Below are 14,469 nucleotides of genomic sequence, written 5' to 3'. Positions count from 1 at the left end.
AGCGGCAAACACAACAAGGGTGCAAATGGCATCTAAGTTCAAACCCCCCATTATTTGAACCTAAGCTAGGGGAAAGCTATGTAATGGAGGAGTTTTACTTCTTCAATAGTATTAGCACAAAGTGTGGAAACCGAATTGGTGATTTGAGAAAGAGATGAAGACAATAATCTGAGAAGCACGCAGCGGCGTTCAATTATAATGAGTTTATATTAGGAGTGGAAAGGCATGATCAAAGTGCAAGCGATACGATGGTGTAAGGAGTGTTTGAAAGTATCCTGCAGTTGGGCTTTATAAAAAAACATTTTTTCTAAAGGAAATTTTTCCAGTCTGTTCCTTTAAGAATATACCAGTTTCAAATATATGCAATCAAAGAAGTTCCTAGCCAGACCATCTACTTTGTAGTGAATTAATATTCTCGAAAGGTTTCAGCTTTTCGTCCGTCTGATGCCCTTGGCATAACCAAAATAGAAAGAAAAGTTAAACGAACAGAAGGTGTTTAAACATGCAAACAAATTAACAAAAGTGTCTATTAAGATCTGAAAAAAAACAAAGTAAGTTATATTTTCAAAAGTTTTGCATTCTTTGCATTAGATAACTTTTTTTCTAAAATGCAATATGGCAGAAATGATATATTGTTTTACTGAATAATCAAATTAATGCTATATTCGCATTACGAATATCAGAATCAAGTGTGTCCATTTGGTGCACATGTGTAATCTCTTAATGAAGGCTGCAAGTTGGTTTGGATTAAAGTATGTTCAAAATAGAAAGAAAAAATATCCATTGTTTTATTGAGATTAAATGTATTTATAAACATCAAAAAGGGTTTAATTTTACCCTATATAATAAAAAGTAGATAAAGGATAATGCTAATTTGCTCTACCTGTCTCTTTATCCAGAAATAAAAAAAAAAATAGTGAATTAAAAAAATATTGCTAGTTTCCTTGAATGATTTTTAAGTACAATGTATATAGTTTTCGAAGAATTCTTAGTAAAAATAAATACAAAATCTTTAATTGATGTATATTTTCCCTTCGGTATAGCTTCTATTAAGTAAAACAAAGTAAACAAGAACGAGAATGCAAACAAAATATGAAAGAATACCGACAATACAATTTGATAACATTTTTCTATCTGAAATTTCAACAAAAGAGAGCAGAAGCATAGTAAATTTTACAACTTATCTACCAAAGGAATTTTGTTATAAATGAGATGTACAGAAACAAGTAACCCTCACTCGAAAGAAGAATTTACTCAATTCTTATAAGGAATGATAATAACTTTCGAAATTGCGATTTTGGAATTTTTTATAAAAAACATTGGCTGTTTTGGGTGGAATCTTCCATGTTTTTTTTGTTTTATTCATGCGAATAATATATAAAAATGCGTAACTTGAAACGAAATTTACGGTTAGCCTTGAAGAGGGACTATCTGACTGTTTAAAAAATGCCGCAAATCAATAACGAAGTTGATTATTTACCGATTTACTTGAAAGCGTTAAGAAATTATTTGTTTAAATATTTAATAATTTGGGCAAAATATAAGCAATGTATTATTCAACTCGATTGAAGGGTAAAACTAAGTACTGCAGATTTGAAGTAAAAGCAAATTAAGAAAGCAAAAACAAAGATTAATCGAGAATAGCTAAGCTGCTTATTTGGTTTTAAGTGAAATCATATATATAAATATGTTGTACATATAACGAAAAAATAATAGAACGTTCGGTTGTCCTCTATTCGGTAGGTTCACGGAATATAAAATGTGTCTTTTCGACTCCATTTACGTTCTTTTGACTTATTTTTCATTTATCTCATTTTGCTGTTTGTTATGTATAATAAATTTCATTCTCTTCTACAATAGTGACAAAAGTAGATAGAGTGAGTTACAATGACACGAAAAATCTATAAAAACTGATTTGATTTTATTCTACTGTTACAGATTTAGCTAAATTTCGCGGACAATCAACATTACATCCTCGCAAGACGGCAATATGGTATGAGAGCAACTGCATTGGTATAACGGTGAGAATTCCCTGGTGAATAGAAAATAAAATTTATTTTAAATAAACACGTATTTAGGTAAACAGTTTGTTGTTGACATTTTTCATTTTTCAAAACATAACTGTGCAAGAGCTAGAAAACGTAGAACAAGTAGAATATTTTATGTGACAGCTTATTTGATACAGTTTCAAATTATTGTTAAATAAAGCTTGTGTCGCAATTGTTATTTAGTTTGATATCCTTTCGCTTTAATAACTGCCGGGAGGCTATTTGGCATTGAGTTAAGGAGCTTTTATGAAAAATCGGAAGTAATTTTTTTGGGATTCTCGCAGTAAGACTTTCTTGAAGTCTGATTTGACTCAGGTACTCATTCACAGCTGAGTCGACTGGTGTCCGTACGACAGCCTTGTGCTCTAACCATTCAGCTATCCGGACACAATTATATGCCATACATTATAGGTCCTTAAATTGACAATGCCAGCAATTTTGCGAACACCGTGCTCTTTTAAAGCGATGAATTACCAGTTGACGCTGCTCTTCTGTGGTACGATGGGAAAACTTGACAATAGTTATAGTCACGATTCCAAAATTACTCAAAAAGTGTGATATATATATAATAAGCGAACACAACAAAGAACTGATAAAATAAAAAATACCTCTGAAATGTGCGAAAAACGAAAGCGTTTTGACACTGAAGGAGACTGTATCAAATAAGCTGTCAGCAGAAATTCGGCAATCTACTTAGAACATCGGTCCCGTATTCCATAAAGAACATTTTTTGAAATTCCTCTTATTCGAAACTCGTTTAATGGATATGCATCGATTAAATCATAGAAACAAAAAAAGATAGCAAGAAGAAAACAACGTTCATTGCTGTCTCTGTCCGGTATATTTACACACAAGAGATACAGATGATATTTGGAAGTATGTTGGCTACCTAGCACATAAAAGTTTCCCGAATAATTTACTATCAGGCCAAGACTCCTAACACCTTAACACAAAATAAAGCTTACTGAGCTATTATCCGCTATGGCGCCATGAGGAGTGATTGATTTAATAACCTAGCAATTGAAGTCAATGGTAAGATCCAAAATGAATAGTGTAACCGAAAGCCGAACGGAACCGGCTTATCAAGGGAAAGTTATTGTACAAGTAGTTGGCAACCAAGCTATGCTCACGAATGAATAAAAGGGATGAAGCAATATTTACTACTTGCGATCACGCTATTTCCAAGGGAGAGTTAGATATATTGTCTCACTTCAATTGAAATCACGAGCGGGCGTGAGTATTGGTTTTCGAGGTGAAAAATCCCGCGAGGAAAACTCATCGAAGACAGAAACAAACGTGCATTAAGCTGTAAATAAGTAATTTAGTTTAATCAGAGTAATAACCCTGAACGAGCACAACACTGACCACATTGCTTCCTAGCGTACCGTTACATTCCAAGAGCGCAGGAAGTGTTTATTGTACGGAATATATGTAAACAAGAATTCTGGTACATATTTTGAAAATCTTAGGCAACTTCGAGAAAGTGTGACTTAAGGGCAGATGAATCTGAATGATCGACGGTGGCCAATTTTCCAAACTGGGCTATACATCTGTTTCCTAATCATTAAACTTTCATATTTCCTACGAAGATGCAAACTTTTACGATTTTCCCTGAGAAACTGTGACTGATGCGTTATGCCCTCAGTAGGAGTTTATGGTAACTACCACAGCTTCAAACAACCCAAGCATTCTGTATTAAACTTGGTGGTTGTGCAACATAATTTACACTTTGCCCGGACGCCAAATTGCCGCTATTAGTTCTTTCAACTAATTTGTTCGGATCTGGCAGTACGTTCCTAGCCCAAAAATAATTAACCTCCAGTGTCTTGTACAAACTGTATGCAGTAATAATGTGAGCAACCATAACATTCAGCGGGGTGGGTCGCTTCGGGTTATTAAAGGCTATTATCAACGCAGAAAATTATAAAAGAATAGTTGAAAACCGCATTATGCCCAATTTAATATTTTCGATTAATTTTATTAACACCTCGGTAAGTGATATTCCGAAACGATCGGCTTCGTTTCTTGGAGCTCTTTTGTATGTATTCCAAGTTTTTTTCCGGCTAGAATTTTTTATTCTACATACTGTCGCTTCCATGGGCAGGATTCCAGATCTGTGCCCTATAGAATACTTACAGGCGTTTATGAAGCGCCGATTGCGGAGCAAATCGATAAGAGGCTGGTAGACTCGAAAGGTGATTAATGACATTCCGTATAATTTGCTCGAAAATTTGTAGAAATCGCTGACCACAATTTTTGCATCTGTCATTACCGCGGTATTACAATGAATTAAAAACAGAAAAAAATACTGGGAAAAGAATTTAATGTATTCAATAAGTGAATCTTTCCTGAACAAGTTGCTTGTGTACATGTGTATTTCATCCCCCTCCTGCATACCTTGTTTTCTACTAGTACAATACAAACCTAGACCGAAAGTACAATAGTTTAGCGGACATTTTATTGTCAGGCACTGCATTTCAGCTTTCTATGGAATGCCATAAAATTTCAATAATTCGTTCGTTAGAGAGAGAGTAAATGAGTCGATCAGTCAGTCTCTGAGGATGATTTTCAATGCGAGTAAGCGCTCGAAAGCTCGACAGAAAAAACGGGCCCTAGGTTACGAATTACTCCTAACTCTTGCTAAGTTAAACTGCCCGAAACGGGATTTTATTTTTTCTTTATATTTACCTGCAAACAATCGACAATTCTTGGGATTTCAAGAGCGCGTGATGAGAATGATTTTGTTTCTTCATCGCCCTCTTCACATATCAAAATAGGCCGTCCTTCTCGCGCTGTAACTTGCTGTAGTGCATTCATACATTTTGCATAGACAGGGTCCCGAAGGATTATCATTAGGACTGGCATAGAATCATCGACTAAAGCGAGGGGTCCATGTTTTAATTCACCGGCCATGATGCCTTCACTGTGCATATAGGTCAACTCTTTGACTTTCTAAAATGACGCAGAAAAGATGAAAAGTTAACGAAGATTATTAAGTGAATTTCCGGATAAAGCTTACCAATGCTCCTTCCAAACATGTTGCAAAGTTGTAACCTCGGCCCATAATCAATAAAGACTTGTGCTGATACAAGTCCTTCGCCATCTCCAAAACAAGCGGATCTAATTTCAAGACCTTGCGAATTGCGCTCTCCAATCCTGCTAAACCTTTGATGATCTCCTGCCGACGTTGTTGCAGGGATATACGATCTTCAGACATTACTAGTCCGAACATTACTAATGAAATGAATTGCGATGTGTATGCTTTTGTAGAGGCCACACCTATTTCAGGTCCAGCATTGATATGTACACCACAATGTGACTCACGACAAATCGATGAACCTACTGTGTTGGTTATACCAACAATCAAGGCACCACGTTGTTTACAGTACCTCAGAGCCATCAGAGTATCTGCAGTTTCACCTGACTGTGAAATAAAGAAGCAAACATCATCACGGAAAATGGGCGTGTTGCGATCCAAAAAGTCTGATGCCAGTTCAACCATAACAGGCAGTTCAGTAAGCTCTTCAAGTAGCTGCCGAGTTGCTACGGCACTATGGTATGAAGTGCCGCAACCAATCAGCATCAGGCGTCTGCAACGCTTAATTTCTGGAATGTAATCTTTAATACCGCCTAAGGTTACAGTACCATTCTCGAAGTTAACACGGCCACGCATGGTATTCACAACGGACTCAGATTGTTCGAAGATTTCCTTCTGCATGAAATATTGATAGTTGCCCTTCATAATTTCCTGAATTTCCATCTTAAGCGTGGTGATTTCACGAGCATGTGGGTCATCCAAACATTTTTTCAAGCGATGAATGCTCAAAGCGCCATCCTTCACGGCTGCAACATCATCATCCTGAAATACAAAACAAGCAAAAATTATAAAATCTATAAACCAAATCTAGTTTATCTGCTAGTAGTAAGCTTGCCTTAAGAAAGGAATCTTAAGCTGTTCCAGAATGCAGCAAACCGTTGTTACTGCTACCAATTAAGATCTATAACTCATGAGAGAGTCGACTCAAATGAACCAGTCAATTCATTCATGTGAGCGATGCGATTTGTCGCAAAAGAGGCGAATCAACTTAGAAAAGTCAGCCAAACCGAATCGACTCAATTGAAGCGACAGATATTAGCACTGCATTTCAGACAGCACGCTACACATCCATCTTAGTGAGGTGTGCGATTTGATTCAAACATAAACTGGTAATATTGGGTGGATTTATTGCGATGTACTATATGCATAGTGTCTGTATTATACACGCAAAAAATATGAAGTATTGTATATATGAATGTTTCCAGTACGATCGACAAGATTATATACACAGGAGATTCAAATCCCAGCACATTCTTTGCAATTTTATGGAGACGGAAAAGTCTTGCACATCTTCGACCGCGACGGGAGTTATGCGAGCAAAATTGTGATAGCGCCGTGAATTTGATGGAGTGCATTTATGTGGACCCAAGTGGTTGAGTACAAGCACATGGCCGCGAGTTGTTGCAAGCACGTGTATCTGTCATAACAATAGATATTACACAGCAAATGCAGAGCTTCCTTAAAGATTCATTTCGGTTTAATTTTAATGGATCTTAATGGAATCAGTGAGCGAATGATGCTTAAAAATTCGTCTATGGCAAGTTGAATGAAAGTAAATACGCACAACATTCTGAGCAATAGATCCATGTTTGCTCTCCTAGGAAGTGAGGATCAAATAAGTAGATGCATCCAAGATGAATCTTTCGTATACATCCGTTTTCTGATCGGATAAGAAAACACAAGAAAACCATCTAGGCGACATTGACACACCAATACCATTTACCTAACTCCTCCCTATCCGAAAAGTGCACAATGACATTCTTCCTCTGTATAGTCTTCTTGAGTAGGATCCATATTGACACATCAACACCGCTTACCTACCTCGTCCATACCCAAAAGGTGTACAATGACATTCCTCCGGTGTGTAGTTTTCTTGAATACGATCTTATGCCTTGCATATTTGTTTAAGCAAATTATCGATCAAGTAATATATTATACTTTAATGTATCTGTATATGCACACACATTTTATTAACTCTCTTTACAATGTTTTTCTTAAAACAAGTCAGAAGCTGGTGTTTCAGGTATAAAGGCTCTGTGTTCATCTTATGTGAGAAACTTTCTACGCACATTTTCCCATTCGTATATAGCTAGAAACCCAAATTTTCCTTCACATTTTTTTCAAACTACAAGATATAAGTACATATTACAGACGTAGATATTATGCTCACCCTGAACAAACAAACATTGCCTAACACCAAATTCTATACTTGTTCATGCACGTACAAAAATTGATAGTACACATATTTCCGATTTACTTCGTGCACAAAAGCATACATATGTACATACAGTGAGCAAAAGTGGAATCCGGATACCGTCGTACGAAGTAAATAAGGGCTAAAGGGGTTAAAAGGAGTTGCATGTTTTTCTTTTACAAGAACGTTGCGTACAGTATGTTGGCTACAATGTGTAAAGAATTAGCCAAAAAGAGATAAAATAATACTCCCTCAAAAGAAACTCCAATTTCGTATGCAAAATTGAAATCCGGACAGTGTCAAAAAACCATATTAATAACATTAAAAACTCAAACAAGTCCGGATAGCTCAGCGCTTCGTGAATAAAGGTTTTGTGTGGATCTTATGTGAGAAACTCTATATGCACGCTTTTCCATTCGTAGATAGTTTCGGATGCAAAATATTCCGTCAAAACCTTCAAAAACTTCGTTAATAATGTTTAGATTTCTTTCAAGAAGTTCAAACCCGAAGTTATGCCTTACATTATAACCTATGCCTTGTCATACCTTACCTTATACCACTGCCAAATTTTACATAATACTTCTAGCATCAACTTGAGGGGGGTTTCCGGCTCAATTTCTAAAATATGCTAATATATTCATATTAACTTTATTTGTGCAGATATCGGAACGGAATGCATTTCGAGGTCTAGATTTGGTTTAGATACACCAACGCGATTTTTTTACAGCTTTCTCGCCTAAGGACGCGACCTGTTACATTTTTTGAGAGCATATTTTGAATCCTCACTCCCGTACGTTTCACCCGATATCAAATGTGGAACCACTTTCGAAAGTATTAATTGACAGCAACTCTGTTGAAAACCGTACCACAAATTTGACAGCTGTCAGAGTGTTAGTTTGTGTATAGAGCATTTTGTGTGAAACAACTTTTGTTAGTTTGAATAAAACGGATAAAAAGGAATTTCATGTCTTAATAAAGCATTGCTTTTGGCGAAAATATCATTTGTTTTGTCGTTGAGAAGTGGTTTGCTAAGTTTAAGCGAGGCGAAATAAGCACGGAGGACGATGCACGTAGTGGATGCCTCAAAGAGGCTGTTACGATGAAAACATAAAAAACGTCCACAAAATAATTCTGGAAGACCGCAAAGTGAATTTCTTCGAGATAGTTGAGGCTCTAAAGATATCAAAGGAACTTGCTGGACATATCGTACATGAATGTTTGAGTATGTGAAAGCTCTGTTTAAAGCGGGTGTCGTGTGAGCTCACAATCGACGAAAAACAACAACCAGTTGACAATTCTGAGCAGTGTTTGAAGCTCTTCCTGCATAAAAACCCCAATGTATGCGTCGATATGTGACAATGATAAAAACATGGCTCACTGTTTCCCACCAGAATCAAAACGATCGTCATCTGAGTGGACTGCCCGTGGTGAACCGACTCCAAAGCGTGCAAAGACGAAACAGTATTTTTGGATGCGCATGATATAATATTCATCCAGTGTCTTGAGAAAAGAAAAAAGCAATAAACACGGCACTGTTTCATTAAGGCAATGCATCGTGTCACAAATCAATGGAAATGATGGCAAAATTGCATGGGCAGGGCTCCCAATTCACCGTATTCCCCAGAACTGGCCCCCAACGACTTTTCCCTGTTCTCAGACCTTGCAGAAAGAAATTTAGCATCGTTGAAGAGATAATCGCCGAAAATGTGAGGCTAAAGGCAAATCGTACAACTATGTTGAATAATAAAATCAAATATTTAAAAAAAAAGAAATGTTTGTTTCTGTGCTAGCCTATGAACTGGCTCACCTGGTATGAATCAAAACCTAAGTAAAAACGATTTAGTGTACCCGTTGTCTGCCTGTTTCAAGGTGCTAGGTCGACATAAATTCCGTTTTATTCAGATTCAATCTGAGACCGTACTGCCTGAGGCGACCATTCCCTTTTCGGGCAAGTTGCTCGAGATGATTTTTGTTATTAGGCGCTAGGGAAACATTATTTGCATAAAGCAGTGTATAGTACGCTTCTCAGAAAATATAGGGCACCCAATATAGACTCGGTTTACTATCTCATTGGCGGAGTGCTCCGGGCTCGAAAAACAACACCGCCTAAAATCCATAGGTGAGAGTGAATACTGAAGTCATCCATAACAAAACCCCCCCAAAACACTTATAGGGGGCAAATGGATGAAGCAATAACAGCAGCTAGCAGATGTTTTGGAGATGAAGTATCAACAAATGATCTTCACAACCATCTAAAGAGCGTTATCATTGATAAGGCCACAAACATACTTGGCCCTAGCCGCAAAAAAGTCGGAACACCTTGCCCAACGACGAATGTAATCTAACAATGGAACGGAAGAATGCTGCATATCGGGTAATGCTGCACTCTAAAGGAACGCGGGCACGCGCAGACGTCTATCACGAATCCCGCGAGTGCAGAAGCGACTTCACAGACAAAAAAGGAAGCCTGGGAGAACCAACAAATCTGTGAGCTCGAGAAAGTAATACAGGGAGCAACCGCACCAGACGCGGAAGTTTTACCAACAAGTCAGCAGGACGAAGCCATCTGCCGAGACAAAGAGGGGAAATCTGATTTCCGACAGAACGGACATATTGAAACGAGGCATTATCGTTTCCACACATAAACAAATCGGAATACCGAAACTTGGTGCTTTGGGTACAAAGGTTTTGTGTTAACCTTATGTTAGAAACCATCTACGCACAATTTTTGCTAATGAGAATCCACTTGCCAAGATTGGTCTGAATATTAAAGTCGACGGTAAGCGATCAAAAGTCCGGCCGAAACAACGGTGACTTGATAGGCTGGATGGTGATTTGAAGATCTCGCGACTACATCCAGATCAAGCCTTTGATAAAGTAAAATGCCGCAATCGATCACAACGAGTTGACTCCGCTCACGCTTCGGGGATAAAGGTTTTGTGTCCATCTTATTTGAGATACTTTCTGCGCACATTTTTCCATTTGTATATGACTAAAAACCCAAAATATTCCTGGATGTTTTTTTCATACTATAAGATATAGGTACATATTACAGATATAGATACTATCCTCACCCTAAACTAACAAACTGCCTATTACAAAATACTGTACATATTATAGGCACTTATGTAAATAAATCGTACCCATATTTTCGATTTACTTCGTGCACAAAAGCATACATATATACATATATACTACGTATATTGAATACCGCTGGTTTTATATACAGATACATTAGGTTGTTGCATATGAAATGGCCGATTCGACAATCAAGTGAAGTTAGTTGCTATTTTGCTGTATCAAACCACCACCAGTTGGCGGTGTTAGTGTCGGATAATGAAGTATAAATACTCCTATATTTAATCAAGGTGTCATTTCAGTTTTGACCATCGTTATGATAACAGTGAATGATAAGGAAAAAAGGATGGAAAAGAGCCAAAAAGTATACTTTTTCTGTATGAGTTCAAACTCGGTCATAAAGCAGCGGAGGCGACCAGGAACATTAACAGCGCATTTGGAGCTGATACGGTAAGCGAACGAACCACGCGGCGGTTATTCGAAAAATTCTGGTCAGGCAACGTAAACCTTCATATTGAGCCACATGGACATCCAGGACCATCTATTGATAACGACGAGCTACGTGTGCTAGGCGAATCCGACACACGTCAGTCTGTGAGAGACATTGCAGAGAAACTGGGTGTACACTATTCGACAATTTCCCGGCACTTGTAACAACTTGGAGAGGTAAAAAAGCTCGACAAATAGGTACCGCAAGCCCTTACGAAGCAAAACATGGCACTTCGAATGGACATTTGCAGTTCTTTACTCACCTGCAACAGAAGCGATTCTTGTTTGCACAGAATAGTGACATGTGATGAAAAGTGGATATTATACGACAATCGTCGCCGATCAGCGCAATGGCTAGATGCTGATGAGCCACCGAAGCATATGCCGAAACCGAGCTTCCATCCAAAGAAGGTAATGGCGACTGTTTGGTAATCTACAGCTGGAGTTATCAACTATTCTTTTTTGGCACCTGCAGAAACGATATCCAGAAAAACGGTTCAAAAGTTGAATGAATTGCAGTATGAGACTCTGCCTCATCCACCATATTTTTATTTTTTAAGCATTTGGATCATTTTTTGGCGGAAAAACAATTTAGGATCGAAGAGGCTGTCAAAATTGCCTTCGACGATTTATCAACACCCGACAATTGGACTTCTACGAAACTGGCATATATGCTCATGAATCTCGTTGGGAGAAGTATCGACTGACACCTATTTTGATTAAATAAATAAATTTTTGTAAGCTTTACATTCAATACAATTTTAGTACCTGCAACAACCTAATATCAATCTGAATAAGACACTACCCGCAAACTTCATTAGCACTTACATATACCTGCATACATACATATGTCTGCCAGGTATTGACGAATTGATTGATAATGACCTCATACACATTATAGAGTGCACGAAATTCACAAAAAATAGAAATGTGTCACCCTCTATAACTTCGTTAACAGCTGGTTTTTCTTCAAGCTTGACCAAATTGTACCTTATGTTCTCCCTTACATCGTTGCCAAATTTTTTACTTCTAAGATGAACTTAAGTTCTCGAATAAATTTCTAAAATATGGAAATATACTATTATTACTTGTTTTTGTACAGATATCGAAATGGGATGTATTTTGAGGCCTAGATTTCGTAGAGACGCAGCACTGTGATTTTATTCAGACTTTTCCGTTGGGTAGGTTCTGAGAACGAGACTTGCTTCACTTTTTGCGGTACGCATTTTGAGCCCTCACTCTATGTTTCATCCAATATCAGAAGCAAGACCCCGTGCTACGTTTGAATTGCTATAACTTTAAAAGTGATAGCCGGATTTTAATGAAATTTGTCATGCGTATGCGCGATAGTGTCCTCTATCCTGTTACGCGTATCGGTACTCCCAGGATGAACTTAAGGGGGCTCTCAGGCAACTTCAAAATGTTAGTAATATACTATTAGCAAGTTGATTTAAGCAGATATGGAAATGGGACATATTTTGAGGCCTAGATTTCGTATAAGCGCATCACCCTGATTTTTTTCAGATTTCGAGTTGGGTAGTTTCAGAAAATGAATCCTGAAATCCGAAAATGGATCCTGTCTCATTTTAAGTATGCACGTTTTGGTTTCTTACTCGTGCATTTTGCAATTTATGTCAAAACCGATCAGTTTCGGAAAGTAATCATCCGGGCCTATCATTTGACATGACCATATACGGGGAAAAACATTCCCCTTTGCATATGCCATATATTTATATGGGCAGCCCCTCTTTAAACTTTAAACAAGCTGATAGAATACTTAATCAGGTGATGTATCCTCAGGGAATAAGAGCTAAGCTAAGTTATGGGCATATGTTCGAAGACTCTTCAATAGTTGATGCAGTTCTTTCCAGAGGAAAATATTTCTGTAGATGGCTCTTCAAAAACAGTACACAATTCAAAGTATCTACTCACCTCTAAATAAATAACACGATTCGTATGTTCAATCAGAGCTGCTGCATCCGATGCGAAGAAATATTCCACTTGCTTATCCTCCAACGGCATGAATTCCGATGTACTCTCCGTGCGTGGCAATAATGGTACTTCACGAGCGTTACCATGTGGACGATGTTCTTTTAGTTAGTGTTTTATATTTTTCAAGGTTTTTTATGTTAAGGTTTTAAGTTTTTATTTGTTTGTTTTTCGAATTTTGAGATTATTATTTTTTATTTTGGTATTGTATTTTTCGTTTTTTTTTATAAGTTGTCGAAGAAAATGTATATTAAATAAATATATGTATCATATAATTACATGGCCACCCAGTATTATGTATATTTTCGCATGGATGATCGTTTTTATTTTTATTTTTTTAATTAATATTGCGTGTAGAATGGAATATGAAAATAAAATATTGACACCAGCGGTAGTAGGGAGCGGCAGCAGATGTAACGGCAGCGGCAATATAGAATATGCAGGTAATTTATATTTTTCATCCCCCGAACGCAGCGACAGCAGGAAGTAGCGTTTGTTTATATGTATATATGTGTGTGGGTGTTGTAATTGATTGTGTTTGGAAATTTTGAAGTTTAAATAAATTAAATGTAGATTTTGAAGAATTTGATTGATTGAAAATTATATAAAATATATATATGTAAATAGTTTACATATATACATGAATATATTTGTTTATTAACCATGCGTAAGTTATAATAATTATTGTTTGATGATTTTTAATTAGTTTATGAATTGCATAGCAATTATCCACCACCAAAGTTATATATGCATTTGCATAATATAAAATTATTTTATAAATTGTGGAAAATGAGCAAATAAAATTTTCGTCCATATCCGGTTTAAGAGATGCGTAAAATACGGTAAAAGAGATGGACGAGTAAACATTTTTAATTTCCACCAGCAAAATAAGGATTAGGAATCACCAATTATTTTGTTCAATTATAAATAAATACAGGCGTTTAGTGTTTCGTTTGTTTTTAAATTGTTTTCAAGATGAGAATAGCAGCAATAGAGAAAGAAAAAGAAGAAGAAAAATGTTTATTATGAGTTGATCCTTTGTGAAGTCATTGCATTATCTACATTTTATATATTTATATATGTAAATAATTATATAAATATAAGGCCTATATTTATATGTACATATTAACAAAAATTTGAATAAAACTAAAAGGATCATATTCATATATTGTCTATGAACAAATATAAATAAATATATACCATATATTTATATAATTTAGTACATATAAAAATGTAAATAATATATTCTTATATACTAGCCTACAGATATTTATAATTGTAAACGCTATGATTGTATAAACATATATATATACATATATATATATATACGAATATATAGAGTAAACAGAAAACTCCATTTTACTGGATGATTTTCTTCAGTTTTACATTTCATAGGGAGATTTTTAATCAACACACCGAATGTTTAATAAGAGGCTCGTATACATATAATATATAAATAAAGTGGAGCTGAAACGATGTGAATGAAACAATAAAATACGATTTAATAGAAATAAAGAATATCGTCCGCATAGATGATGTTTTCTATTTACATGAAGCTATGAAAAAGGAAAGCT

General features: G+C 36.3%; 1 protein-coding gene across 8 annotated transcripts in view; it reads right to left on the bottom strand.

Moving 5' to 3' along the window:
* Window positions 1–766: 766 nt before the first annotated feature.
* Window positions 767–14,469, bottom strand: part of LOC119660816 (glutamine--fructose-6-phosphate aminotransferase [isomerizing] 2) — a 78,920-nt gene continuing 65,217 nt past the window's right edge. For 4 of the 8 annotated variants that reach the window (XM_038069659.1, XM_038069660.1, XM_038069661.1 and 1 more), the window contains 4 exons: window positions 12,839–12,996; window positions 5,068–5,907; window positions 4,737–5,000; window positions 767–2,032 (listed from right to left, as the gene is read on the bottom strand). In XM_038069659.1, coding sequence (XP_037925587.1) covers window positions 1,922–2,032; window positions 4,737–5,000; window positions 5,068–5,907; window positions 12,839–12,996 — 1,373 coding nt within the window. In that variant the 3' untranslated portion in view covers window positions 767–1,921. The remainder of the gene's footprint in view (window positions 2,033–4,736; window positions 5,001–5,067; window positions 5,908–12,838; window positions 12,997–14,469) is intronic. The other 4 variants (XM_038069662.1, XM_038069664.1, XM_038069665.1 and 1 more) reach the window with 1 other exon arrangement.

Source organism: Hermetia illucens, chromosome 7, assembly GCF_905115235.1.
Source record: "Hermetia illucens chromosome 7, iHerIll2.2.curated.20191125, whole genome shotgun sequence".
Lineage (NCBI taxonomy): Eukaryota > Metazoa > Arthropoda > Insecta > Diptera > Stratiomyidae > Hermetia > Hermetia illucens.
This window is presented reverse-complemented; position numbering and strand designations above follow the sequence as displayed.